We start from the raw sequence: 27,777 nt of genomic DNA, 5'->3' as shown, positions 1-27,777 counted from the left end.
TTTTACGTGTTGTGAAAGCTTTCTGGAGCTTTTCTATGTTGAACCCATATAAAATAACATGCCTGCAATTTAATTAAAAAACTATACTTAACTGAAGAAAGTAGGTCAAATACATTTGGGGTGGCATACAGGGAAGTGAATTACAAGATAATTGTTATATTTGGGTAAACTATTCCTTTAAAAACAAGATTAAATTTGGGCAAGCACTAGTTTAAGATGTCATGTATTTTATTTAAAAACATTCATATTTCCCTTAATAGTTTTTAAATTTTATGTCACCTGTAAAACAATGTTTACATAGGTTTTATGACAGTGTACAGGCATTTAACCTTTGACAAGGCCAGTAAAGACAGGAGTAGACTTGATCTTTTAGTGTTTCAATTTTTATATTACTTTTTGTTTTTACTTTATTTAATGTTAAGAAGAGAAAGCCCTGGAAAAAAACCTATAGCACCTCTGAAACTGACAGCTCCTACAATGCATCTAGGTTCTACAGATGCCGCTTTGGAAAACAGGCAAAGTAAGTTGAAATGATATTTAACGGATAGTTCACCTGTTATTGGTATGTAAAAACTGTTTATTAAAGAACAAAGTCACTCTATTAACTAAACATTGCTTTCCTAAAAACTGTCAAACTCAATTCATAGGAGCACACAAACACACAACTGCTGAGTAAAATAAAGTCAGCAAAGTTTGAACTAAAGCATCATTGTAAAACAGCAATAAAATCATTCTTAAAAGCATTACCACTTTCTTAAAACATTTCTTATAAACATTCTGCATAAAATCCTCCAAATCCTACGTCCTTTTACTTCCCATGTAATGAAATGGCACGTTAGGGTTTCATCTGTGAATCAAAGAAACCAAACCAGATAATATGCAGAGATGAATATACAAGTATTTCTGTATTGACTGCATGTACATGTGGGAATAAATATGTTACCTGCAAATCCAATGGTTCCTTTAGAGTCCCACCCATCTTTTGGAGGCTCTCGCGAAGCTCAGCTTTCAGATGGGAGTAATCTGGTTTCTCAGGATATTGCAGGTTCATCACATTGGACAGGTATGCCATTAATGCACCTAAAATCCACCCAGGTATTCTTTATTACAAAAAACTAATAATACAAAATCTGTGCATAAACCAGTCTAGTTACTGATCAGGGTTAGTTTTTATGAATATGTGTGCATAAATGCATTTAGACCACTGAAATATGCAATGCTCACTTGAAGCCTTTCTCTTTTGGTAACAGCAACTCACAAGTCCAGGAATATCAGAAATATACCTGTAAGCAGAAACACATTAAACTCAAACTGAGAACTTACAAGTCTAATATTTACTTTGTTAAAAACTGATGAATTGTGGTTTGTAATGCAGTTTGTTTAAAACTAGTAGTATTCCTTTTTGATTACACATAAAGACAGTTCCCCGCTCAGAGGTATACTGATGATATCTATTATTTCACATCTCAGTGGGGATCAATACAGCAATCTTGCATTCACACACACCGAGCTTTAACCACTATACCACACCAACCTAAAAAAATATATGTTAGGGTGCCATATACGCCCTAAATGCAAATAATGCAACTGTCTTCCGGAAGTCGTATTTGTAGACTGCATACGTCATAGAGGATTATTATTATTTTTATGACAGGAAAGCATCCGTTACATTTTAAGGTAAGAATGAAACTACGATTGTATGTCTTATGTTTTTAACTGAATGCCGTATGCGGTCAACAAATACGACTTCCGAAAGACGCACCGAAATCCTGGCCTGGACACGTCCAAAAGAATGCCACGTATGGTCACCCTAGAGTGTGTTTTGTTTACCTCTGCTTCTCTGCAGCAATAGCATTTGTGTTTGTCATGTGACTCCAGGGCAGATTGCCTGTCATCCAGCTCAGCATACAGTAACCAAGAGATTGCAGGTCACTGCGCCGAGAGGGACCTAAAAAACATCCACATGCATGCAGTTTAGACTTGCTTTCTAAAATATATACAATGCAAATAGGGCTGAAAGCTAAATCGCATGCTAAAAACCAGTAAAGCCGGTTCCTTGATTAATAGTAAATCGACATCACCTGTTTTCAGATGGAGCAGCATAGCTGTAGTTCACTGACAAGCATACATATCGCAGGTAATACATCCGCGATAATTAATGCAAAATTGACCTGATTGTCAGTGAACTACGGCTTTGTGTAGTAAATTCTGCTCCATCTGAAAGTAGCTGATGGCGATTTATTACTAATCAAGGAACCGGCTTTACTGACGAGATGCGCATGACTAACGCATGTGATTAATTTATCTTGCAGCCCTAAATGCAAATAATGCAACTGGCATTTATAAGAAATGCTTACCAGCACCCTTGTGTGAATCCAGGCTGATGAAGTGGACGTTACCCTGGTGGGCAGTGCGGCTACCTTGCCGATATTCCACGTGGTTTCTGCCTGGGCAATATCTGAACGCGTAACCGAAGCCAGACAAAAAAACCTACAACATAAATAAGTGCTTGAATATGAAATCCTATATAAGAGATCATGCTTAAGTTCATTAAAGACATGCTTACTGACCTCCGTGTGACCGTTAGTTTTGATGTAAACATTTCCAGCATGGATGTCTCCGTGAGTATATTCCTTCTCGTGGATATATTCAAGTGAATCCAACTACAAAACATGGTATTGATTTGCTGTGATAATATAACAAATTTAAAAGTAAAGTCTTTAAATGGTAAACTCACTAGTTGTAGTGCAACCTGGAGAACAGCTTTCTCAGACAGAGAACCAGTCTTTTCATCCATGATTGACTGTAGAGTTTGTCCCATGCTAGGAAAAACTAAAAACCTACAAGGAAGTGTTTATAGTCAAAGATTTTGCTTTGGTCTTCAGATATTGCACCCATGTGTGATAGGCTTTTAGTTTATAAAAATGACGTCAGCTGTGAGATAAGGTCGAGTATCATCAGTTGTTTGCAGGAGCTGCATGGTTTGATACTTTTTACATTTACAGTGCGACTTACTCTGTTCAACGAATACAAAAACATGTGAACAGATGGACACAAACCTGTAAGCTTCATGAAGGCCGAACCCCAGACATGGTGGAATCCCAAGGAAGTCCATTTTGTGCAGTTTCACCCATTTCTCCACTATTAAAACAGAGAAGCATGTTTTGTGCACTTATCTGACTCTATTCGCTATATAGTACATGCTGAGATCAGATGACTGACCTGCATCAGATTTGGCTGCTCTCAGATGGAAATTCTGCTCATTAAACAGGAGTCCTTCTTTAGCACCCTAAGGAAGAGGACTTATACTGTAACAGCCACCGTCTCAAACACACATACACACAGATATAGTAGTATAATAAATACTGTGCTTACCAGTTTCAATATGTACTCATATTCATTTGAGTCGGAGCACTGATTCGCCTGGCACACTTGAATGCAGAGACAGAGAGTTTTATAATGACCCGTTATGTTTTTATTACCTTAGAACAGGGCTTAAAAACGAAAAAAATTAGCAATCGTTTCACTCCGAGCAGAATCGATATTTTAACGTTTCCGTTTTTGCGTTCCTCATTGAACATTTACGTTCCGAAAACGGTTTACTTAAAAAAATACCGGTTAATAACGTTATTTTAATTCAGGCTATACTTTAACAAATGCATGCATACAGACTAATTTTTACACAAAAATAATAACATAACACATGATATAACTTAACTTCAACATTTCATTAATTGTTAAAACCCAAAAAGAAATACGTGAATTTTTTTTAATTATAAACAGCTTAAAAAAACGACCCGTTTTATGCCGGTGTTGTGTCGAAGTCTGTTCCCCCTATGTTCCCCCTATTTTTCCCTTCAGTGTAGTGTTTTTATGGCGTTTTTATCACGTTATAGGTTTTATTATTTATATATTTAAAGTTTTAATGGCTACTGAGATGTATATGTGTGCATTTCTGTAATGTATCTGTATTGTTCTTAATGGTAAGTCAATTATTTTTACAGTATGAATCATATTATATGTATAATATTTATTTAATTATGTATGCAAACATTACATTTTTAAAACAACCAGTAAAGTAAAAAAAAAGAAAAAGACAGGCTATATTTTAAAAGAAATACCCTAATAGAAAACTGTCAAATGTATGAAATATTTAATAAATTGTATTATAATAAAATACATGATATTATGCCTTTTAGTATAACCAATTCAAATCTTTAATCTTTCTAAATGTAACGTGATGAAAACGTTATAAAAGCACTACACTAAAGGGAAACATAGGGGGAACTGAGTTCGACACAACACCGGTCTTTTACTGGTTGAAACCGCAGCATACTCTGCTGGATGTTTACGTTAAATGTGCCTCTGTAAGTTACTTCAGTGAATCCCGGCTACTGTACTTCTCCCCCACATCCTTTAATATTGCAGACAGACTTGTTAAGACAGCTTGTCGTAAGAAAAATAATAACGAAAAGGAATTTCTTGGTGGCGACCCATCTAAAAAGTAATTGACAGTGGTATAAGTCCCCTGGCTTTTTTGAGTTACAGTTTACATCTTCATATTTCCAAGCAAGTTTTAACTTAAACATATTTGAACATTTGATGGGTAGCTTTGTGGTTATTTAAGACAAATGCTATCGGGCCGGAGACTCGATGACTGCGGCGCGGGCATTTCACTCATGCTATGTGTCAAAGTCACTCACGCTTGATGCGTCAAAGTCACATGTTGTACTGTTCAATTCATGATTGGTCACTGATAAAGTACAATATTAAAGAAAACGATAAAATAACGTTATTAACCGGTTAATGGTAATTTTAAATAAACATTTCTGTTCAGAACAATTAAAATTGATTTTGTTTTCGTTTTCGTTTTTGTTCCTGTTAAAATTTCGTTCGTTTCCGGTTTTCGTTTTCGTTCCTTGAACCGGTTCAGAGCCTTGCCTTAGAATGAGACCTTATTATCTACATACACAGAGGGTCCCCTTACGTGGAAGTCGCCATTTTGTGCTGCCATGTTTCTACAGAAGCCCTTAACGGACAAACCTTTTTTGCTAAGTTATCTCCGTCAATGAGATGTTTTTCTGTTGGCGACTACCGTAGCTTCTCTATGCATTTAAAAGCGAGGGGTGAGCAGTGAACTGAGCTGTTGGTTGCAATTCGCAAACTCACCACTAGATAGTGCTAAAATTTACACACTGCACCTTTAAATAGGCAAAACATGGAAGTGTTTGGTGGTTTCCACTTTTATTCGCCACTAGGTAAGAACATAGTAAAATATTGAAAAACAGTGGTGTTTTCCTTTAAATGTCTTGCATATGTGTGGTACCTGCATATGTTAGGTCTAATTCTGTTTGCCACAGAAGTTCAACAAGTTTCCATTTTTTGCTTGACTGGTCGCAGACCACTGTGCCCTCCTGGACAGGTATAACACTGCTCACCCGCCTCTTGGGTTTGCATTTAGCTGGAAATCCATTTAATAACAAGGAACATTTCAGCTAATTAGAATCAAACACATTATTTTTCAACATATTAAACATTTTTGCTGCACAGCTTACATGGACTTGGAGACATAACGGAAGTTTGCAGTGTCTTCTCTTCATTAACCTCTTGAGAAGCCTTACGTTTTAGGGACAAGTTGAAAGACTTATCTGGAAAAGAAAAACATATACAGTAATATTTCAGTTCACACCAACACCAGTGCTGTGTTCAGCCCCGACAAAATGTTGCACAATGTTTATTAAACAGAAACGGTGATGTGTTGAACACCCTGTTGTGATGACGCAAGAGTTGGAACTACGATAGCTGAGAGGCCATTCTTTGTGTTCTTTTTTAAATGTTTACAAAGCCTGATGAAATTGTTTTAAATGTGTGTTTAATACTTTAAAATACCCTCAATGTTACAGTCACAGACCTTGCCGACAACATTCCAACTTGAACCCATTGAGCGAGCTCTCTTTAGTACTGCATGGTTTATATACATATTGCCGCTGATTGGGCAGACATTTCTGACACACCCACCAAACAAGAGAAAACGCATCTAAAACCTGTTGCACACTATTTCCAGGAAACATGTCGTTCAACCCGGAAACCGTACCAAAACTTTGCGCACCGGTGTGAGCTTGAACATGCCCCAGCTCTCTTTATTTTCCATTTTTGTGGTCATTTTCTCAATTTAAATTACCTGAGGTGTAAAAAATGTAAAAGTATAATAAAATAAAATAGATAATGCCAAGAATTCAATCAACTGTGCATCTTATCTGGAGTTTGAAGTGTAACCGAAGAGGTTTGCATGGTCACCTCTTGTTCTTTAACCTGATTGGACTTTTTCCCTTTTCGCGGAGACTTTTTATCTGTAATAAAGCAGAGGCATTTCATACAAATCTTCAAATGGTCCTTTAACTCAGTGGTTTTCAAACTGGGGCCGCGACATGGTGCCAGGGAGGCACCAGTTTTATGACAATTTATGGAACACATTAATTTTTCATGAATTCTTTGTAATTAAACCTAAAAAAATAAGGCTACTAACCAAAAGCACTACTTTTTTGTATAATTTAATGTTTTTTTTATTAAAGGCACACCGCGGAACTTTTTGGCCACTAGTGGGCGCTAGACATGTATTTTTCACGCCTAGCGCCCCTAGAGGCCACAAGCGCCGCAGCACTGTCGCAAAGGAAAAGAACTGGCCAACCTTAAAACTAAACTAAAAACTAAACCTTTAAAACGCTAAACGATCAACATTTTGAGGCATCAGGGAGAAACGCAGTCATGTTACAACTTTCTGATGAGGAACTCGTCGTGGCAGAAGCCATTTCTCAATCTGAAGGTTGCAGCCTCCGGATGTCGCACCCCCAAGCTGCATACGTCATCAAGACCGTCTTATTTCAGAATATTAACAATTATAAAGTTGACTATTATACTTAGTTAATCGTAAATTGTTGAAGTATGCTTATGACTTGCGTATGTACTGCTCAGTTTACCTTAATAAACCAGGCTTGACGACATATTCAGCCGCCATATTTGACCTCCGGAGGCTGCAGCCTTCCAATTGAGAAACGACCAGAAGGATTTCCTTGCCTTTTTCTAAACAAATATTGTTGCATCGTCTCTCTCTCCCTCGCCAACAGGATTTTCCGCAATGGCGCTCGTATTTCCTCTCTTTTATGTGAAAATTGTCGCTCCAAATCCAAGTAAACCGAAGTGTTTAGGTCTGCCGCTTTGTAATACGTCACATGAGTGACAGCGGAACGCAGCAAATGAGGAATAGAGAAGAGAGAAACGCTCGGATCTGATTGGTGAATGAATAGGGTTTGGTTTTACACTGTGTGAGTTTGAGCAAGTTTGACTGCTAAAGCATCCTGGATTGTAATGTAAATATAAGTAAAGACAGTAAAAGAAAGGTAAATATGTGAACACAGCATCTGAATACAGGGAACTATATGCAAGATAATCGCCGTCATTTATAAAGAAGATTGCATTTATGTATGAATCAAGATCGTGAGTTTATATAAAAAATTGCCTTAAAGGGGAATCGAATCCGGGTCGCCCGTGTCATAGGTCCGTGACACTAACACGGTGCCACAGATAGACCCGCCCCACACATACGCAACCCCGGCAAGGATTTGGGTTAGTAGACACGTCCCTTACTGCTGATTGGCTACAAGTGTGTTTTGGTAGTTGTCCTGACTCCATTTTCCAAAGTGTTTTTTAAACATGGTGCACTCCGCCTTTAAGGGAAAAGGTGTTTATAATATACTATTTGCTGTGTGAAATAGCAGGATAGTCTTCTCTATCTAGCTTTGTGTAAAATAAAACAAGTTACTCCGAATTTAAAGATCATGTTTATTGTTCTAGATGTTTGTGAGTCTAAAAATGGAATGTTTTTCTTTGACACTATCCTCTTTAACCTGAATGCCTGACCTTTTCATACACGAAGACTTCTAATCTAAAGTTAGAAAGTCTAACAAGTCTAACATGTACACATAGTCTTCATCACAACTATGAAACCACACAACGCCCTCAAACTTATCTGTACACCTCACAGCTTCTGTGGGTGTGGCTGGGCTACCCAATGTCTTTCGCCGTGTTGAATGCAACGGTGGCCGAATCAGTGCAGAGTCCTCAGCAGAACCTACTTGAGAAAGCAGCTGATTATTTTGTTGCCACTTTTGAAGCGACAGAGGTTGAAAAAGAGGCCTATACATTTACATAAATTTACATGTATTATGCATATAAAATCTTCCCTATGCACTTTAAACTTTGACAAAAGCATACAACAGTGCAGACATCAGAAAAACAGCATAATGGGAGTTCATGCTCAATGTCATTTTAAATGACTGAGAAATTGATGATTTAGTTAACTTTTGTTATAACATCAAAATATTTTATAGTAACTTTAAAACTATTCAATACTCTACATTACAACATTCTTTAAAATGATTAGGGCATGTGCATGAATGGGACCCTCACATTTACATATAGAGTTGATACTATTTTCACTAAAAGCCAAATTATTTGCGTAATGATGATGTATTCGTTCCTCGTGAGGAGTCGTCAAATTAACTATGCTTAATAAAATGACAAATATTTACCTTCTGTGCAGCTCACTGACTGATGCACAGGTGAGTTTAAATGTAGCTCAGAATAGATCGCTTGTAAAGGTTCTGTTGAGTCTTCTGGGAGCCTATCTCCACACGAAGGACAGAACTTGAAATCAGGCTGCAGCTTTGAACCGCATTGAGGACAGAAATTTACCATTCTGAAGACGTATTAGATCCAATCGGGTGGAAATGTGTCCCAGTAAACTGTGCGGTGGATCTCCTGTCAAAAAAGGAACGCTCTAGCATCGATATTTTTTCAAATGCTACGACTGAACAACCAATACAACATATCGCTGTTGACACATGTCACGTGGTGTTCTTTTGCGGTAGACTTACTACGGCAAGTGACGAGGTTCAAAATTAGCTGTGTTGATGCGGCGCTGCGCAGCCCGATCAGCATATGACATCACAATACCGCGAGAGTATAGCTTTCAAATCTGTTCAGTTTCGAAACTTTTTAAATACTCTCGCGATACTTTGAGACATGCGCAGCACCGCGTCAAATAAGACAGTACTTCAGAGTTTGCAGTTTTTTTTTTTAAACAAACCGTTTATTAAAATCGTTCAGTTTTTCTTCTGCTTAATGCAAAGAATGGCTTTGAACTAATGATTTGATTTATATAAAATTTGTTTTCAGAATGTGATACTAGCTTCACTAAGATTACATTGTGTAATTATAACGATACGTTTCTACAGTAACGACATTTTCAGTCTTAAAATAAAAATGTAGCAATGCAATAAAACATTTCAAATTTAGAATTCATAAAATAGTAGTATTATTAAAAAGTGATGATATAGCTAGGCTTACAACCCAAATGACTTGAGAAAGGTAGTTTGCTGAATGTTTTCTTTTTATTTCCAGTGCAGAAATGTACAAAAACAACTTACATTCACACACTGGTCCACTTTGGAACATCAAAGCTTGCTTTTTAACAATTATGTACAGTATGCGGATAGCCTTGTCATGATAAATCTAAACTATAATTTACCCTTTGGGGGCAGTTTATATTTTGCATGCATGTGTTTGTGTGTGTGTTAAGCATGTCTGAAATTCTAGAAGATTAATGTTAACTTTCATTCAGCTAAACAAAATATAACAATATAATAACATCCCTGTCATCTCCCCTAGTCCCACAATGCCATTTTCCCCAATCCAAATGAATTTCGTTAAAAGATAAAGGGGTAAGGGAAAACTATTTCCATAAAAAGGAAATCTTGTTTCCATACATGAGGTATATCAACAATTGTAAAATCCAGAGGTCTGTGCCTGTCCCTGAGCATTTTTCCAGGTGTCCAGTTCCTGTTTCTGCTTCTCCAGCTCCTCCTTCTCCTTCTGAAACGCATCCCTCTCCTTCTGCATCTCTTCTTTTTCCTTTTGCAGTTCATTCTTCTCCTTCTGAATCTCTTCCTTTTCCTTTCGCAACCTTGCATGCTCCTGCTCTTGTTCACATTTCTGATTTTGAAGTGCCCTCCTTTCAGCATCCATTTCACGGAATTGCTGCAGTAACTCCCTCTGCAGCTGTATGCTCCGCCCTTCCTCCTGCTGGACGCGCCTTAAAGCCTCCGTTAGTTCCCGTTCTCGCTCCAAAATACGCACACCCTCAGACCACTTAGTACCTAAAATAGAAGAACTTTTCAGAAATCCAGAAGCAAAAGAGAAAATTCCTGTCTTAAATCATACTGACTGAAAAACTCTGAATTATTGAAAGGGTTTGCACAGACTGAGGTAGAAATCAAAACAATGCTTGCAAACATTTTACTAGCAAAAAATGGCAGGACAACCTTTAACATGTAATATTAGTGAAGAAGTTATTACCTGGTTAAACATTTAAAATGTAAAATATTGTGTACCTGGATATTTTTCTAGGCTGGTACTGCTTTGTGTACGAACATCACGCACTGGCGACATAATCTGAGACCTAGGAGGGGTCCCAGTTATAAGAGAGGAGGGACTTTGGCTTGGAATTTCAGATTTACGCTTGCACGGACGTTTTTGCGGGTGCTCCTCGAGTTGTGCGAACTCAGTGGGATGCTTATGCTGTAGATGTCTGATAAGATTACTCGTACTACTCCGGTGCTGTATCTTCTCTGTGCAGAGTAAACACATGGCTCTAGGCTCCTGCCCAAGCTTCCTATAATGTACCCACACCGAACTCCACTTTCGAGTGCCGGGCATAAGCGGCGCGGTCTCATCGTCTTGTGCGTCTTTCCCCACAACTTCATCAGCAGGTCCCTCCCCCTCATCCTCAGGTACCTCTCCTTCAGTCGCCCCCTCACCTGCTGCAGCACGGAGGATCCCTCTGATGGCACCATCCATTTCACCATCTTCTCCCACAGACTCCACCTCCACCTGCTGTTCATCCATCAACACTGTAACTTGGCACAGAGAAAACAGAAACATTAGATGCCCTTGGAAAAGGATATAACAGAATTGTAAACATCACATCAACCAATCTACTCTGACTGAACTCCTTCATACACTTCACAGACTGTACTGTAATTTCAACTCTATTCATTTTAGTGACCTTACTATAACTACAATAAAATGGTTAAAATACATGAGATTTGCAAGGGTACAGATGCAATGGTCACATTCAAAGTATGGGTTACCATACATTGGCAAATACGTCACTTTCACAACAACAAAATACTGCCAAATAAAAAACTTCTGTAAGAGAACCTAAATGCAGTGTAATACAAATGTAATTACGATGTATAAGCCACAACAACATCACAAATGTGATTTTAACCAACAGCATTTCAGATTTTACAAAGCAGCGCCAATCCGGGAATAACGCATCACGTGACAACGTGCGCTCAGCATTGAACAGTACCGTACATTTCATAATGATTTTTTTTTATATTTACAAGCTTTTTTTATTTAGTACTAATTGCCAAAATTTTATTTAACAAGATACATTTATTTACACCAAGTCGTTTAACCGTTTTTCCCCAGTTGACGAAGGGGAGGGGGCGGAGGACTCTATTGAGCACCGTGTAACAACTGATCCAAATCAGTGACCCGATTCAAAAGATCCGTTCATTTAACTAAACGAATCGATTCGAATCGCCTCATGTCGCTAAAAATAGTTTCACTCCGCATCAGACAGACAATATTATCCATAAAACAACGTGTGGCGTAACAGACAATCGTTTGAAAACAACATGGCGGCTTTGCAACATCCACATGAACCCTTGCTATAATGGATCTTTCATTGCTTCGACAAAGACTCTATAAAGAGAGCCTTACCTTAGGAATGAGTCGACACTGAAACTCACAATGACAACAAGCGCTAGTTTACGCGGAAAAGTCTCACTGTATTTGCTCGATTACTTATATCTGGCGGGATATAACCACATACCAGGCCAAATTATGGGGGCAAAACTAAGCATCAGAACAATATATTGGCTGTCACATCTAAGTTCCCTAATCAGCCAGATATCTGTAAGATATAGCATGGTTTATAACGGTAATGTATATTAGGGTAAACACTAGAAAATTATTATTTAATCCTTCATACCTTCCACACAATCATTCCGCTTGGATGCTGCATCTGTCACGGGTTTCCTTTTGTCCAAAGAGGAAAAATCAGCGGGGTGTTTCGTTCGTAGATGGCGAAGCATATTCGTCGTGTGACCAAAATACAAAACCGTCTTCATACAAAGAAGACATAATACTCTCCTGTCATCTTCTGCTTGGAAAAATGACCAGACTATACTTCGCTTTCGTGCCGCCATTTTCGAACTGCTAGACGTTGAATGGAGACTGACTGAAGGCTTTATTTGACTGCCCTCTTCAGGACAGGCGCTGTATCGTCCGCTGACTAGCAAATACTGACAATACTGAAGCATTTTCAAAAAAAGAAAAAAAAACTATTTTTATTTAGCAGGTATTTGTTAACCCCACATTTTAAATTAGGTAAATACTTATTATTATATAACAATAAAAACAGTCCATACATAGCCCAACACTCTCTTAAACAATGAACAGACACAAATTCTGCAATAAAATATAATTCAAGAAACTTTGTGCAGCTTATTAGAACCATTAACATGTCCAATACACTGGACGTTACTTATTTAAGTCACGGGCATATTACAGTAATGATATCTAGTGTCCAGCATAGGAAGTAAATCAGTGCCACTGAACTTTCTCGCATATACAAAACATCAGCAGAAATAAACCTTATAATCAGTACTTTATACAAATATAAAAATGAGCTCAAACTTAAGCAGTATAATGTAAATTAATCTCAAAACAACATAAAATTAGTAAGAGTTTCACAGCTAAGCTTCACACATCTTATTTGTGTTACAGTAAATTAGAAACAAAACAGTCCTGAAACTAAAATTTTTCTATGTTTAACAAGCACAGACGTCTTAAGTCCACTGATAAAATTCGAACGTAGTTATTTTATTGTAAACTCGGGTCAATAATGTTACCAGGCCTAATCTTCTTAGGCATTGTAAATTGTATGTGTAGAACGTAACAGTGTGTGGTTTTAGTGTAATAGGGCTCAGTGGTTGTGGTTAGGATCCACATCCTGGATCTTGACCTCCACTGACTCCCACTCTCCAGTGCGATTTGACCGTTTGATGGCATCGACAACAGTCTGTACATATAGGCCATCCTCAAATGAGGCTGCCATGGAAACAGGGTGCCGCACCCAAGAGCGCCTGTCCTCCTGTGCCTGAAAAGAAAGTCTGAGCTGAGTCACCATGGCGTTCAGTCCCCTGACAGATGGCCCTACTCCTCCTCCATCATCACTCAGAAGAATCTCCTCTATCTGCATGCTCGTCCGTTGACCATATAGCTCTGTTCCTCGAGCAATCAGACGCCCTGATGATCCCACAAGCATGACCTCATGCATATCTGTGCCGGGCAAATTAAAGTTTAACGTCACGCTGCAGACCACACCTCCGCTCATCAGTAGCTGAAAGCAAGCGTAGTCATCTGCAGTTACAGAACGAATTCCTCCCCCTTGACCACCCTGACGTGCAAAAGTCCGGAGCATTCCGTGCACCCGCATGGCCCGACGCCCTGTCAGATGGCTCATCAGGTCAATGATGCAAGAGCCAATAGTATGAAGGCCACCTCCCCCCATAAGCTCCTCCCATGCCCATCCATATGACTGACTGAGCAATGAGCCTCCATATACACGTGCTTCACATACCTTGAAAAACAAAATGAGTAAATAGGTTGATGTGTGTTATACAGTAACGTGCCTTTTAGCAATGTATACCAACTAACTTGGTTTTGACATTTAAAGGGACACTCATTTTCCCATTTTCCCATACCCATTTTCCAGCTCCCCTAGAGTTAAACATTTGATTTTTACCTTTTTGGAATCCATTCAGCTGATCTCTGGGTCTAGCGCTAGCACTTTTAGCATAGCTTAGCATAATCCATTGAATCTGATTAGACCATTAGCATCGCGCTAAAAAATAACTAAACAGTTTTGATATTTTTCCTATTTAAAACTTGACTCTTCTGTAGTTACATCGTGTACTACGGCCGACAGAAAATGAAAAGTTGTGATTTTCTAGGCAGATATGGCTAGGAACTATATTCTCATTCTGGTGTAATAATCAAGGATTTTGTTGCTGTAACATAGTTGCAGGAGGCGCAATGATATTACGCAGCAGCCGAAAATAGTCCTCTGCTATTGAAAGTTACTAAGGGGACTATTTTCGGATGCCGTAATATCATTGCGCCTCCTGCAGCCAAAGTTACAGTAGCAAAGTCCTTGATTGTTACGCCAGGATGAAATCACAACTTTTAATTTTCTGTCGGTCTTAGTACACAATGCAACAACAAAACAGTCAAGTTTTAAATAGGAAAAATATTGAAGCTCTTTAGTTATTTTTTAGCGTGATGCTAATGGTCCAATCAGAATCAATGGACCGTGCCAAGCCATGCCAAAAGTGGTACCGCCAGACCCGAGATCAGCTGAATAGATTCCAAAAAGGCACAAATCAAATCTTCAACTCCAGGGGAGCTGTCACTTAAAACAAAACAGTCAATGATAGTTTTTAACATCATCAAATAATATTTACAATTTTACCATTTTAAATGAATCTAATATAAATACATCACAAATTTTTATGGTAAAAAAATCACATACCTGCAAGGTCCCACAATAACCCTCCCCCAGCATGCGTTTCATTTGGACGAAGGCGGGCAAGAAGCGCAAGGAATTTCCCATAATACTCATAAGCTGTGGGTAATATCTGGCCGCTGTCACCATCTTACAAGCATCCATCAATGTAGCCGCCTGCTCACTGATCACATTTTTACCTATACCTATACAAAAAGACAACAGAGAAAGAAATGAGGATGCAAGAATGTTCAAACCTAAAAATCCTTTTCGCCTAACAATGTCCTTCTTGCAGTACAAACACTTCAGCATACTCTGCTGGATGGAATGGGGGTGATTTCATTGTGTTCTTCCCTGGATACTATTTATATTCGACTAGCACAGAGTGAAAAAATCTGCTTTGGCCTGTGCCAAGAAGTTAAGTAAACTGCAGAACAGTAAACACTCTGGTTAAATCCAGGAAGGAACCCAACCCAATCCCCAGAGTCGACATGGACAATCAAGATAAGAAGCGGAAGGGAAATATGCAAATTTTTACGTCTCACCTAGAGCTTTTACTGCGATCTGCCGTGTGTGTGGTGGTGGTGTCAATATACAGACAAGATGGACTTCTGGATGTAGCAGTACATCATCTGTTTTGCTGGTGGAGAAGGGAATGTCCAACTCGTTGGCCAGTGATTCTGCCTCCTCTTGGGTACGGCCCCAAACGGCCTGAACAGGGAAGCCTTCTCTTTGGAGCAATGGCACCAGGGCACGCACTGTCTGCCCTGTTCCAAATACACCAACACCTGGCAACATTATGCTAACACATGCATGAGCAATGAAGACACTTGCAACCAGTCTTCCTCACAGAAAATGCTCATGCCACACTGCAGATCTCTTGTGAAACAGATGCCAACCCTGTGAAAACAGAGAGATTAAAAGTTATGACGCAAAACGTCTAAAATAATCTGCAGACACTTTACACAGTGCATGAGTGCATATCTGTTAGAAGCGATAATATAATAAAAACACAAAGCCTATTTTGGAGACCAAACATACCAACACTTAGCAGCACTAAGGTTAAATAAACCTTAAAGCTACTTAACGCAATACAGATAAGAGCTGAATCACCCCATTGTTATCAATGGCTCGAGTGACAGCTGTCAGATACAAGGTTGTCCGTTGTTGACCTACCACCAGATGCCATGTAAATTACAGTTAATTTACATGTGAAAGGCTGTGCACCTGCCCGACATAGGCAAATGAGAAGCAGGCTTGCTTTTCCTCAATTGTTTTAACCACAATTTCCTGGTAGTATCAAATGATTTAAAAAATCCAGCTTTGTACATTTTACTTTTGATGTATATAGATCAAGACAGGGATATAAAGTGTTTAGACAAATGTTTGAGAGAAGCCACTAAAAAACGAATCTAAAAATAAACTATAACGGTTAACAGGACAAATTATTCAATAAAGCACTGTAAACAATATCAGTAGTACAAGCATCACTTCCTTGCTCCAACCCGGATGACGAATGAAAAGGCTAACCCTCAATAAGTTTAAAAGTTTATCATTTAAGGACACACACAGATTAAATATTATTTATATATAAAACCTTAATAAACTATCAAGCCAGTCGCTGTAAAAATAACTACTCTAATTTCCAGCAATCCAATACTGCAGGTCGTACCTTAGAAGCTTAGCCGAGACTGGTGCTCAGCCACACACAATTACGCGACATCCTTGCGGATCTTTTATGGTTTTCCTTGGATTTTAACTCCATACTGGATGTTACTTACTGAAACACAAAGCTGTGTGATGCGATGGCGCCGGGTACTCTTGAGATTGATGATGGCCAGGGGATGATGGCCACCTCCCTCCCTCTCTGATCAGTCAGTGATCTAAGCTCTCATTTCAACAGCAAGAAGAAAAACAGGACAAACTCGTCACGCCTCCCACCCTTCCACCGATTGGGACATTCTTCGTCTGTTTTGAAATCACCACAAGCTGTCTAGTGTGTGGCATTTCTATTGTGGCTATACGTAGACCGCTGTTGTGCTGTCTGCTTACTGCCCATTGCTGTGTATGTTAATCACTAAAGCGATACTCGAAATGATGTGCGCATGTGCGAAGCCGTCAAGTATTTCTGCCACGCCCATACCGGAGAGGGGTGACCACCACTCTCATTTGAACAGAAACAAGCGGCAGAAACAATGCTTCCTTTAAACTCACGAAAGTGCAGATTTATAACTCCAGACAAATTTTACTGACAACTTTAAATGAACTCTTTATCTTAGGTACAAAGTAATATTTACGCAGTGTTTTAGGCTTATCATTAAGATAAACTCACTAGATTGACCTTTGAGCAGAGATTTTGTCGTTCATTTTTTGTAATATAATTGTATCAATGATTTTAACCATAATAAAAACTGATTAAATTTAATTTCAGATCATTTTGAACGGTTAATAGCAAAATATATATCTCATCCATTTAGCTAATCATGTTGATACTGTAACATTTTATTAATTAGAAAGCATTTTTTTAGAGAAACAAAAATGAAAGAATATTTTTTAAATATTAAAATCATGTTTATAAATATATAAATGGGTCTCGTCAAATATTAAATATGATCTTAATCAGTATTTAAAGAAACTGAAACTTTTCATGACAAGTGTATTGAAACAAATGTGTTGTTGCATGCACCACATAACTAAACAAATTTAATACATATTTAAGTGGCAACATGCAAACTTCAACATTTTAATAAAAAAAACATTAATTGTACAAAAAATAGTGCTTTTGGTTAGTAGCCTTATTTTTTTAGGTTTAATTACACAGAATTCATGATAATGTATTTCATAAAATGTCATAAAACTGGGGCCCCCCTGGCACCATCTCGCAGCCCCCAGTTTGAAAATCACTGTCATAAACTACATTAAAATAAGGACATAAAAAGTGGTAAATATAAATGTCTTTGTTAAAAGTTAACAAACATTTATTTTGTATATTTTGTATTTACATGTGTTGCCAGATACTCCTAATTGAGACTATCGATAGAGTATCACCACAGATGTTGTAAAAACAATACTAAAACATGTTTTCCAATTTTAAATACGTTTGTTACTTACCAGCCCTTATTCCTATTTTATTGGGAAAATGTATTTTGAATAAACAACAAAAAACGGTGAGTTTAAAAGGTTTAAACTTTCTCTGGGGTCCATGTATAATTTTTTTTTTACTAATTTTTACATCAAATACATTAAAATTAATAGGCTATTTTCAATCAAGTTTTAGCCAACTGTAGCCCAATTGTGAGTAATTGACACATAAAAATGTATTTATTCTTGCTTTATATATTTTATTTAACAGTACTTGATGATTGCCAGAAGTCATTAACCCAAAATAGCTTAATGTGGGAATTTAGTTTTTAAGGCGCTTTACAAGTGAAGTCGCTCATGAGGAGTCTTTCTACACTGCTTACGTAATCATCTCGCTTCAGAAACTAAAACAGGAAGTCGTAAGTATTGTGGGACGTGTAGTTCCGCTTGTAGGCCGCTGCTCTCGATAATAGCGCAGGAAGGAACAAAACAGAACAAAAATAAGCGAACTTACACGGAATTGCAGTAATACTAATAGATTTTCTACACAATAATGCCCGGGTTCACTTGCTGCGTGCCTGGATGCTACAATAACTCACACCGAGACCGCGAACTGCGATTCTACACTTTTCCCAAGGATCCCGATCAGCGCGAGATATGGCTGAAGAACATTTCGCGGGCCGGGGTGAGCGGCTGCTTCAGCACCTTCCAGCCCACCACCGGGCATCGCGTCTGCAGCGTACACTTTACGGGCGGCAGAAAAACATACACTATTAGAGTCCCTACTCTTTTCCCTTTGCGTGGAGTGAACGAGAGAAAGAACAGAAGGGGCAGAAACAAAAAGGTCTCCATGGTCGTACCCATCATTACTAACGTCGTTGGCTCGTGCGCCGATGCGGGAGCGCCAGTGGAAGAAGAGACGGATACGAAAAACGTGACCTTTGTGCAGATAGATCAGAACGGCGAATACATGTCGCCCGTGGACCTCACCGCTTCAGGGGACGGCTCCTGTCTCACTGCTGTAGTCTCGGGCTCGAGTGGAGATCTGCCCGGGGGCAGCGCGACACCCGTGGTTTTCTCGCAGGCCGATATCGGGTTGTGCGGAGCCGATCACTCGTATTCGCTCACCACCGGCACGACGTCCGCAGAACTGCTGAGGAAGCTGAACGAGCAGCGGGACATCATTGCGCTGATGGAGATTAAAATGAAGGAAATGAAGAACATCATCAGACAGCTGCGGATCAGCGAGGCGCGTCTGCAGGAGGAGCTGCGGGAGAGGGACCGTATGATGCCCGCCAACACCGCCACCAATACCACCACCACCATCATCAAGAGGAAACTCTGACGAGCCACGCAAAAAGGATGGACTAAACACAGGACGGTCTGTGCCTGGTGCTTCTGTAATATCACAGCAACAAAGCGACGACAATTGAGTTACATCGTAGTTCTCATTTGACTTCTCTTGTCTTTTTCCAGATTAGTAGATAGAAAGCTGTGTGTTTCAGTATACACAAGTTGAACCTGTATTCACGGGCTGTCAGGCACAGCGCTACATTATAGGACTTAGATGAATTCAGGAGACCGGTCCTTTCTGTTTCATATTTAATAATATGCATTTGGGTTTAATCTGTGATGAAGGCCTTTTATCTGTTTGCAGCAGCCCAAGTCCTATCTTGTTACATACACACAGAGACTTCTTCATATAAGTGTGTAAGCATTTGCTTATTTCCTTTGTTGTGGTTTTTAAATGTCCGAGTACTAAGATCTGAACTACTTGTCCAGATGGAGTGATTTATTACAAGTAACTGCATTTAAAAAAGGTGAATGGTTTGAAGTAAACAGCTTTTGAACTTTAAGTTGTTGGTCTTTTATTTTGGTACAGGGGCATGAAAAACAAAATGGCTCTAGTTTAAATCATTTGTTAAGACTATGTTTTTTGTATGCACAGAAACAATTCTTTCTGTTAGGATGCGGTCTTGGATTTTTGTATGTTGTAGCTATTCTGGGAACTGATTTCAACTTTTTCAAAATGAATTGTCAGTAATGTATTTATGATTAACTAAACTTGTCAGTATTCATCAAACAATTACATTTGTGAGCACATGTCATACACATTTACCTTCAGATGTAAAGAGGTCTTTCTGAATGTAAACATTAGAATAGCTGAAGGACATACGATTTGTTTTTCATTTAATAAATTTATTTTGTACATGTATAAAACAGGACAAATCTTCATGTGTACAATATTCAGAGATAACACATTGACTCAAGTTACCCAAGTTCTCCATTTTGTATGCATAAAAAGTCATGTTGAAGTTTGTTAGAGTCGTAATCTTTTTATGTCCTCGCTGCGGAAATCCACCCTGAGGGCCAAGACTTGCCGAACCTCAGCCGGGGTCAGACGCCAAGTCAAAGGCCCTGAGTTGGGCCCCCAATAATCCAGAATCTCAGATACCTTAAAAAAAGATAAATATATTATTCACCAATAAACAGAAAATCTGTCTTTACATATATACACACACTACTGTTCAAAAGTTTTACAAGACAACTAAAATCAGCAAGCAATTTTGTGTTTAAAAGACAACAGCAATCTAGGGCTGCATAACAACTAATCGCAACTAATCATTTGCAGAATATAGGTGTGTATTGTGTGTACCTGGTAATTATCACATTGTGGGGACCAATTGTCCCCACAAAGATAGGAATACCAGTGTTTTGGTGACCTTGTGGGGACATTTTGAGGTCCCCATGAGGAAACAAGCTTATAAATCAAACAAAATGATGTTTCTTGAAAATATAAAGTAGGAGAAGGGTTTCTGTGATGGTTAGGGAATGGGGTAGGTAAGGGGAATATAATATATACAGTTTGTATGGTATAAAATGCATTACGTCTATGGAATGTCCACACAAAACATGGAAACCAGAATGTGTGTGTGTGTATGTATATATATAAAAATTATTATACACAATACACACACATATGATGTAAACAAAAACTTTATTCTGTAAACGATTATGGTAGTTGTTATGAAAATGATGACTATTGCTTGCTGGAATGATTTATATAATTCTAAAAATCATTCAATTTGAAAGTGTTTGCTTAAATGTTTGAAATTACTTTTGTAAACAAAAATATAATTGTGCCAACATAGTAATTTCTTTCATTAGAAAACTGCAATCTTACTAAAAAAATATTTTTTAATAGATGACTTGGACTGAATAATAAAGAAAAAGTAATCAATATGAGTCTTGAATAGAAGCTGCTTGATTAAATGGCAAAAGTTAATTTCTGCAAACTCTGACCTTTTGAACGATAGTACATGCATGTTTATATACAATATTAAACATTTACTAAACAGTTTTTTCCAAAAAGTCACATACCCTCTCTAAGTTCAGAATAGTTGCCATCTGTGTCAGTCTGGCAAATTTATCTCTGATGGTCCAAGATGTAACAGAGGAGAGATATGCAACCAACGAGCGCAATTCCTTATCGAACTGTAATCCACCAAGCTAAAAACCCGGAACAGACAGGACAGTTAGGACTCTGTGACATGAAACAAATTTTGTTTTTATATAAACATTAAGTCTCACCCTGCTAAAGGTGCATTTGAAGACGGTCTTTTCCATCTCCATGGCGATAAGGCTCGTCATCAGGCTAGATAAAGTATCATAGATCACCCCTGACAGGCCAACCTATACAAAAGAGAATTAAGAATCTGTTCATGATTGTTTGTGTGTATGCACATAGAATAAATATAAAAATAAATATAGCCTACCTTAAACTCAGCCATGAGCTGCTCCAGCTGTACAATAAGCTGCTGAACCCAAGGATCATTGGCCTCATAATCACTAAACTCTTCCTAAACATAAAAATAACACAGATTGCAAGACCTTAGAATGTTAAATTCAACAAGACGTTATTGCAATTTATTAACATGGCAATATTATCATATCGCACCTCCTCAATATTGTGTGAGACTGACAAGAAGCTGCTGATCCAGGGTTTTACTTGTGGTCTGATGGCAGTGTTATTAAGCTCCTGGAGACCCTCCTGTATACACACACCCACACCATTAAGATGCATAGTACAATAATTTACAATAAAGAATTTTTAAAACCCTTAATTCATACCTGGAGGAGGTCCTTAAACCTGCTGGAGGTGTTCACCAAATCAGACAGACAGCTGTCTATCTTAGCTTTAGCATGCTCAGAGCCTGCCCCTTGGCTGAACAACTTGGCACAATCACTCTGGAATACAGAGGAAAAGAACGGATTCAGAAAATACTTTTTTCTGAAGTAGTGTACTGGGTGATTTTGAAGTATAACCTTGTCTATATAAACAGTTGCAAGTTCCCACAAACATGAATATATAATTTTACAAACATTTACATAAGAGCATCTTAAGGGTCTGCCAATGCCAATTCATTAGAAAACTCACCTCTAGATTTTTTTTCAGGGTGCTGATGTTCTCACTGCAGACTTCTACATTATTGAGAGTCACCTGAGAATCAAATAAATAAACCATTATTACACTTAGACAAACAGTATGATGCGAAAACTAGGCAGAAAGAGATTAAAGAAAGAGATGTGCTGACCAAGTAGGCGGTCTTTGCTTGGTCCTGACTCTCGATGCCGAGCGTCTGTGTTAGGTTTGTTATTTTGCCTTGTTGCAGGCTGCTCTGCATCAGGCTGACAGCACTGCTGACCCCACGCTGTAAGTCCTGCAGAGCGCTGACTGGATATCCAGCTCGCAGCTTACACACCAATACCTCTCTGCACATGATGTTCAAGATGAAAAATTAGACAAGAACAATACTATTTCCACGTGAATGCTATGTGAATATCTATATTAGCCTTGACTTTGACATTAGTCCTGTAGCTCAGTTGGTAAAGCACTGGATTAGAGGCACAAAAGTCTCATTCCCAGGGAACACACATAATGACCCAAATAAATGTATAATTTAAATGCATGAAAGTCGCATTGGATAAATGCATAAATAAAAATACTCAAAAATAAAATCCCATTCAAATAACAGTAATTTAATTGGTAAATATACCTGAAGTCTGTCTCCAGAACACTAGCTGCATGATTTATCATAGCGCACACGCAGTCAGAGCTATTGCTGGTTAAGGCTCTGCTAATACATTTCTTCACAATGTAAAACACATCATCCACCATGCTGGAGCTCAGCTGACCAACCTCAGCCGTGTCCATGACAACTGCCTGTAAAGTTAATCCAGCCTATTGGTTAATACATTATGCATACAAATGAAAAATAATGAAGATAACAGAAGTACATCTAAACATGACAGCACATCATGAAGTGTAATGAAGTGTGTGTATGGGACTATGCACCTTGTTTACAGACTCTCTCATGTAATACTCCTCCATAGGAATGTAATAGCCAATCAGCTCCTGCATAGTACGACTCAGCTGGCAATCCTTCAGTAACTGTTCTAAACTCTGCTGATGCTCTTGAAAACAATCAGAACAAATTTTAACCTCAAGAGAAAATGTTACTAAAGTAGGAAATAAGTTATGAGGCTGTGCTGTAGCAAAAGTCATGGCTGAAGGGTGTTGTTGCATTGAAAATATGCATCAAAAATCACTAAAAGCCTTTCTAGAAAAAATAGTCCCTGACTAACTGTGAACAGCAACATGATGTTTCACAAATGTTTATGTTGGTAAGGGTGCTGCGCAGTGATACACAGAATAGTTGGGTGCAGATAGTTGTGTTTTTTATAGTACCCAAATTATAAAAAAACTGAAGCATCAATTAATTTAACAACATGGAAAACTTTGTGTTTGTTTTGAAAATCATTTTGAATCTGATCTCCAACAAAATTCCTTTACAAAAATGCAATTATTTTTCCAGTTTTGTTTGTTTGTTTGAAAGCAGAGGGTCTGTTCTTTCATTTGATAAATTGTATTTATTTAAGAATATTTTTCTATATATTTACTGACAAACGCTTTACAGATGTAAACCCATGGCACCTAAATAATATGCAATATGCATATGCAACAAACATTATGCCACAGCAACGACATTTATGCTCATTTACATTTTTTTAATTAACTATTTTACTATAATACAAATTAATTTTGTACATTCCTGCAGTAAAACACACAACCCAGAAAAGACATTTTATTGTTACCTTGAATAACCGCTTCATCTGCCATTGCATCTGCAACCTCAAAGTCAGCTACGATACGCCGCCTCAGAAATCTGAAGTACAGCTCTGCTCTTGAGTTCATTAATGTAACCTCACATAACACAGGATCCAGATCCCTACATAAACAATTACAAATGCTTAATACTAGAATTCAAAAGATACCAATTATAGTTATTATTATTAAACATTCATGTAATGATATATGATTTTATACCACAGGACTGATAAATACTTTATTCTGATTGGTTGAGAAATGTTCGTATGCATGAACTGTCAAATGTCCCAAAATAATCACCAGAGCAATGTCTTAAGGGGGTAGCACACCGGACAAGAAGCACCGTGCCAAAATAATTGACTCCTTACATAATACACCTTACATAATACACACCTGGGTTCAATCTTTTCTGTAGTCATGCCCCTCATCATGCTGCTCTGGACAACCTGAAACTATTGTAAAAGAAAAAAAGTTTTTACCCCCCCATACGTATGAGCACATAAGAACTTTATGCAAACACTGATTATCTTAAAACTTTCAAGCTGGCAGTACATAGACACAACTACACGCACCTTATTGTAGTAATCTCTCTGTTTAATGAATTTGTCCACAATTTTCTGTGCCTGTTTATCACACTCGTTTTGAAGGTGTGCGAGGAGTGTGTGTAGTCGGCCCGGTCCATAGTACGTTTCCACTATGGGCTGATGGGTTTCTACAATGCGTGCAATACCTAACACATACAAATAAAGTTTGATTGATCTCCATTCTCCAGTGTTTCCAAGTTAAACAGCCATGTGTCTGTGGATGTGTTTTCGCGCTTACCTTCAAGCAGCAGTGTGAGGGTGTCAGCAAAAATGACCGGAGCTCTGCGCTCGCCAACATCAGAGCCAAGAGCCAGGAGCAAGTTTTCCTCTGCCTTACTTGCCAACTACAAGAGAAGCGAAGTAAAATAAATTTGACCCTCAAACCAATGAATTCTTTTAAGATCTGACCGGACATTCATGCACGTACTTGACTACACAGATATTGAGCAAACCGTGCAAGTCCCTGTTCGTGGAGTCCCAGTAAAGGGAGGATCTTGAAAAAGCGCTCCACTTGGGGCAGATCATTTGTTGCAACTGCCTCCTCGAGTCGCTTGGTAACCAGCGCCTTCAGATTATGCTCTGCTTCCTGAAGCAATGCAAGACTGGCTTCAACTGCACTGCCTGCAAAATGTATAATATACAAATCATATTATAAGTGCATAACCTCTGTGCATCCTTTAAAATTACATTTGCATATATATCTTTATATTAAATGGTAAATGTTTACATAAACTATGGCTGACAGTAGAAACGTGTCAACTGGTAAAAACTCTGAAGCAACTTTTACACCACAGTAGACACTGCACTGTAATTGTAATAATACTGTACTTTCACTGTATTGTGTTTTTAAGTCAGATGTTACATAATGTGAATAAATTAATCCGGTTTATCCTTCATTGTTACTTATTACATAAAAAACTGAGATGATCACGAGAAAATAAAGCACTGAAATGCATTAAGAAGATGCCTTTTAAATACTTGCATCAGTAAAGCAGTAATTTAGCTGAACAATGCAAAAGAAAATTATGCAGTTATTAAAATTCACTTCTTTTTTTTTTAGCAAAAATAGCTATTAACACCATTACCAAGCTACAAATAATACAAATATGCTTTTGGTCTTCAGTATCACAGATCTACATTTTGTAGAGTAATTTAGTAAAAGGCACTTGTACAACAGCTGTAATGGTAATATTTTTCAAAACAAAGCCCCTGGACTCACCTTCTCCTCCTTGCTTGCTGAGCTCAATCACTGACTGGTCAAGAGAAAGATAGCGATGAATGTGAGCAGCAGCCTGCTCATAGTCTTGGTTACGCATGGCGGTCTGAACGCCGTCGGTGCAGAACTTTAGGTCAAGAATGTCATCAGCTCGCTGAATTGCTTGATACAGCCTTTTCTGTAATACAGTGCAATACTCGGATGTAAAACCTGATTGGGTCTCACTGCTAATGTACTGCACATGTGAAGTGTATACACATGTTGGGTACCTTGGTGAGATCCAGCTGTCTGACTTTACTGCTGACATTCTCCGCCAGGCTGCAGGTAAAGTTGATCATGCCAGAAAGCTGCACAGCATCCCCCTCGATCAGCTGCAGATTGGGACTAGAAACAAATACAGAAAAACAACTGATTATGACAGGCACATTGTAAACCAAAGATCGTGGACATTTTAACCCACTGGAGTCTTAAGGAGTACTTTTATGGTGGATGAATGCTGGATGTGCTTATGTAGGCTGTTACTATTTTTATAGCGCTGCTTGTGTATGTGTTTAAGATGTCACACAGCTAGATCTGATAAGGGTAAATAATTGATAATATTGATGACATTTCTTTAAGTGTAACATGTACGCTCACCCCATCCTCTGCAGGTCGAGCATCTTTGTTTCTATGTTGCTCTGTTGTCCCATAAGGGCGTCCAACTTCACCATTACTTCCGTCTGTTAGAGAAATGGAAATCATATTATGTGCCAGTTAATACTGACCTGCGTTTAAAGACGCGACAATGTAATTTGTTCAACGATAAATGAACTGCCACAATAACCTGTCATTTATTTAGACTTCATATTCTTACTCTGCTGGTGTTGATGCATACAGCTCATAGGAACATGGGTACTGACAGCGAATTTGCAAATAAATATTCACCTCTTCGGCACATAGTTGCGCATAAACTCGGTCCAGATCATCCAGCTCGGTCAGGCCCGCTATGGTGTCGGACTGCACGGCAGAGAGCCCCGCTGAACCACCGCGACGAAGAGCCAGTGATCCAACTTCATCCATGACAGCCACACATCCACACAAACTGCGTCACTTCCGTACACGAACCCCCTTTGATTTTGACTAGAGAGGATACAGCTACGGCCAAATCTCGCGAGATGTTGTGTTTAGGGTTGGGTTGGGTTTGGGGTAGAGCGTTCATCCGGCGAGATTTTGGACATAGCTGTTTCTCTTCTAGCCACAACAATCTCCCTAACACGCGACTTTACTATAACCAAATAATGGTGGTTTTTAAAAAGCAATTTCACAAGAGCAAAATATTTGTAATATCACAAAAATTACCTTAATAATATTAAAAAACATCAACAGTCACAAACAGCTACTTCTAATCTGCTCTGTGGTGTGGCAATACAGTATAGGCTAAATCACACAAACGTTGACTCAGTCATAATAATATATATATGTACTATGGTACTTTCTTGTAAGGTTAGTATACCCTTGTCTATTTTTTGTTTTGTTTTTTATTTACACTCGATGCTCCCACATGAAAAATACTGTACTTTGATATTTATAGTAAACTGTAGTAATTTATAGTAAACTGCTTATTTACAGTAATTACTCAATTTTGTTTATCTTTAGGACAGTATCCTGTACTTTTAACAACAGTAAGTTGATAAACTGTTGTAAATACTGTAGTATAGGCTTAGTATGATGTTTACTATAGTAAGTATAGTGGGCTATACTAAAATATTTGAGAAAATAAGATGAAATCAAGGAATATGGTGACAGGTGCAGAATGAGAGAGAGAGAGAGAGAGAGAGAGAGAGAGAGAGAGAGAGAGAGAGAGAGAGAGAGATGAAACTAATGGCTTTATATAAGAGTGGTCCTAATCCATCATTATTCTCCTATCCCTGTAGATTTATGCAATGGCATAATCCAAGCCTGTCAATCACAGAGGGTTGCCCACTGTCTATATTTAGAAAGTACCATGTTGGAATTAAATGCCAGTAATTCTTGTTTTTTTTCTTATTTGTTT

The 27,777-nt window shown here is 38.3% G+C and overlaps 5 protein-coding genes across 10 annotated transcripts; 1 reads left to right on the top strand and 4 right to left on the bottom strand.

Moving 5' to 3' along the window:
* Positions 1–556: 556 nt before the first annotated feature.
* vrk3 (VRK serine/threonine kinase 3) lies at positions 557–8,954 on the bottom strand. 3 transcript variants are annotated; one of them, XM_073858906.1, is made up of 15 exons: positions 8,589–8,954; positions 8,032–8,131; positions 6,263–6,355; positions 5,556–5,653; positions 5,327–5,461; positions 3,376–3,431; positions 3,223–3,289; positions 3,060–3,141; positions 2,738–2,840; positions 2,571–2,663; positions 2,358–2,490; positions 1,831–1,948; positions 1,225–1,283; positions 948–1,080; positions 557–847 (listed from the first exon to the last, which is right to left on the bottom strand). In XM_073858906.1, exons 1-15 carry the CDS (start codon positions 8,752–8,754, stop codon positions 844–846), a joined length of 1,440 nt encoding a protein of 479 aa, XP_073715007.1. In that variant the 5' UTR covers positions 8,755–8,954; the 3' UTR covers positions 557–843. The 3 variants fall into 3 exon arrangements, with proteins under 3 accessions (XP_073715007.1, XP_073715006.1, XP_073715005.1); XM_073858905.1 differs by having other exon boundaries at positions 944–1,080; positions 8,032–8,128; positions 8,589–8,953; XM_073858904.1 differs by having other exon boundaries at positions 944–1,080; positions 8,589–8,952.
* A 476-nt stretch (positions 8,955–9,430) lies between these two features.
* LOC129442195 (uncharacterized) lies at positions 9,431–12,464 on the bottom strand. Of its 2 annotated transcripts, none has more exons than XM_055202105.2 (3): positions 12,119–12,464; positions 10,449–10,973; positions 9,431–10,214 (listed from the first exon to the last, which is right to left on the bottom strand). In XM_055202105.2, the coding sequence occupies exons 1-3, from the start codon at positions 12,447–12,449 to the stop codon at positions 9,835–9,837; spliced, it is 1,236 nt and encodes a 411-aa protein (XP_055058080.2). In that variant the 5' UTR covers positions 12,450–12,464; the 3' UTR covers positions 9,431–9,834. The 2 variants fall into 2 exon arrangements, with proteins under 2 accessions (XP_055058080.2, XP_055058083.1); XM_055202108.2 differs by having other exon boundaries at positions 10,449–10,967; positions 12,119–12,371.
* Positions 12,465–12,506: 42 nt separating this feature from the next.
* gfod2 (glucose-fructose oxidoreductase domain containing 2) lies at positions 12,507–18,905 on the bottom strand. Of its 3 annotated transcripts, none has more exons than XM_055202172.2 (4): positions 18,767–18,905; positions 15,241–15,595; positions 14,723–14,901; positions 12,507–13,771 (listed from the first exon to the last, which is right to left on the bottom strand). In XM_055202172.2, exons 2-4 carry the CDS (start codon positions 15,491–15,493, stop codon positions 13,115–13,117), a joined length of 1,089 nt encoding a protein of 362 aa, XP_055058147.1. In that variant the 5' UTR covers positions 15,494–15,595; positions 18,767–18,905; the 3' UTR covers positions 12,507–13,114. The 3 variants fall into 3 exon arrangements, with proteins under 3 accessions (XP_055058147.1, XP_055058139.1, XP_055058129.1); XM_055202164.2 differs by lacking the exon at positions 18,767–18,905 and adding an exon at positions 16,368–17,171; XM_055202154.2 differs by lacking the exon at positions 18,767–18,905 and adding an exon at positions 16,477–17,168.
* On the top strand, positions 18,169–19,632 carry thap11 (THAP domain containing 11). Its single transcript, XM_055202183.2, has one exon. It carries the CDS (start codon positions 18,330–18,332, stop codon positions 19,119–19,121), a length of 792 nt encoding a protein of 263 aa, XP_055058158.1. The 5' UTR covers positions 18,169–18,329; the 3' UTR covers positions 19,122–19,632.
* Positions 19,633–19,954: 322 nt separating this feature from the next.
* Positions 19,955–26,844, bottom strand: cog4 (component of oligomeric golgi complex 4). Its single transcript, XM_055202094.2, has 19 exons — positions 26,670–26,844; positions 26,382–26,464; positions 26,015–26,129; positions 25,749–25,923; positions 24,957–25,150; positions 24,768–24,873; positions 24,518–24,675; positions 24,339–24,397; positions 23,933–24,066; positions 23,133–23,251; positions 22,834–23,000; positions 22,372–22,549; positions 22,215–22,277; positions 21,908–22,024; positions 21,735–21,827; positions 21,553–21,636; positions 21,368–21,469; positions 21,158–21,286; positions 19,955–20,231 (listed from the first exon to the last, which is right to left on the bottom strand). The coding sequence occupies exons 1-19, from the start codon at positions 26,802–26,804 to the stop codon at positions 20,097–20,099; spliced, it is 2,346 nt and encodes a 781-aa protein (XP_055058069.1). The 5' UTR covers positions 26,805–26,844; the 3' UTR covers positions 19,955–20,096.
* Between the last annotated feature and the right edge of the window lie 933 nt (positions 26,845–27,777).

This window comes from Misgurnus anguillicaudatus, chromosome 21, assembly GCF_027580225.2.
Source record: "Misgurnus anguillicaudatus chromosome 21, ASM2758022v2, whole genome shotgun sequence".
Classification (NCBI taxonomy): Eukaryota; Metazoa; Chordata; class Actinopteri; order Cypriniformes; family Cobitidae; genus Misgurnus; species Misgurnus anguillicaudatus.
Note: the sequence above shows the minus strand (reverse complement) of the source record. Positions and strands in the feature narration are given on the sequence as shown.

What these genes read in the sequence shown, in the direction of transcription:
- thap11 (XM_055202183.2), top strand. Translation starts at nt 18,330, where the DNA reads ATGCCCGGGTTCACTTGCTGCGTGCCTGGATGCTACAATAACTCACAC.
- LOC129442195 (XM_055202105.2), bottom strand. Translation starts at nt 12,449, where the DNA reads ATGCTTCAGTATTGTCAGTATTTGCTAGTCAGCGGACGATACAGCGCC. An exon ending in GCGGAATGATTGTGTGGAAG is followed by an intron (nt 10,974 to 12,118) that starts GTATGAAGGATT and finishes CTCTGTGCCAAG; the next exon opens with TTACAGTGTTGATGGATGAA. An exon ending in CAGCCTAGAAAAATATCCAG is followed by an intron (nt 10,215 to 10,448) that starts GTACACAATATT and finishes CTTCTATTTTAG; the next exon opens with GTACTAAGTGGTCTGAGGGT.
- gfod2 (XM_055202172.2), bottom strand. Translation starts at nt 15,493, where the DNA reads ATGTTGCCAGGTGTTGGTGTATTTGGAACAGGGCAGACAGTGCGTGCC. An exon ending in GATCGCAGTAAAAGCTCTAG is followed by an intron (nt 14,902 to 15,240) that starts GTGAGACGTAAA and finishes CTTTTTGTATAG; the next exon opens with GTATAGGTAAAAATGTGATC. An exon ending in GTTATTGTGGGACCTTGCAG is followed by an intron (nt 13,772 to 14,722) that starts GTATGTGATTTT and finishes TTGTTTTTCAAG; the next exon opens with GTATGTGAAGCACGTGTATA.
- vrk3 (XM_073858904.1), bottom strand. Translation starts at nt 8,754, where the DNA reads ATGGTAAATTTCTGTCCTCAATGCGGTTCAAAGCTGCAGCCTGATTTC. An exon ending in TCTTCGGTTACACTTCAAAC is followed by an intron (nt 5,654 to 6,262) that starts TCCAGATAAGAT and finishes ATGTTTTTCTTT; the next exon opens with TCCAGATAAGTCTTTCAACT. An exon ending in TCCAGGTTGCACTACAACTA is followed by an intron (nt 2,664 to 2,737) that starts GTGAGTTTACCA and finishes CATGTTTTGTAG; the next exon opens with TTGGATTCACTTGAATATAT.
- cog4 (XM_055202094.2), bottom strand. Translation starts at nt 26,804, where the DNA reads ATGGATGAAGTTGGATCACTGGCTCTTCGTCGCGGTGGTTCAGCGGGG. An exon ending in AGAGAGATTACTACAATAAG is followed by an intron (nt 24,398 to 24,517) that starts GTGCGTGTAGTT and finishes CTTTTACAATAG; the next exon opens with TTTCAGGTTGTCCAGAGCAG. An exon ending in CCCTGAAAAAAAATCTAGAG is followed by an intron (nt 22,025 to 22,214) that starts GTGAGTTTTCTA and finishes TCTGTATTCCAG; the next exon opens with AGTGATTGTGCCAAGTTGTT.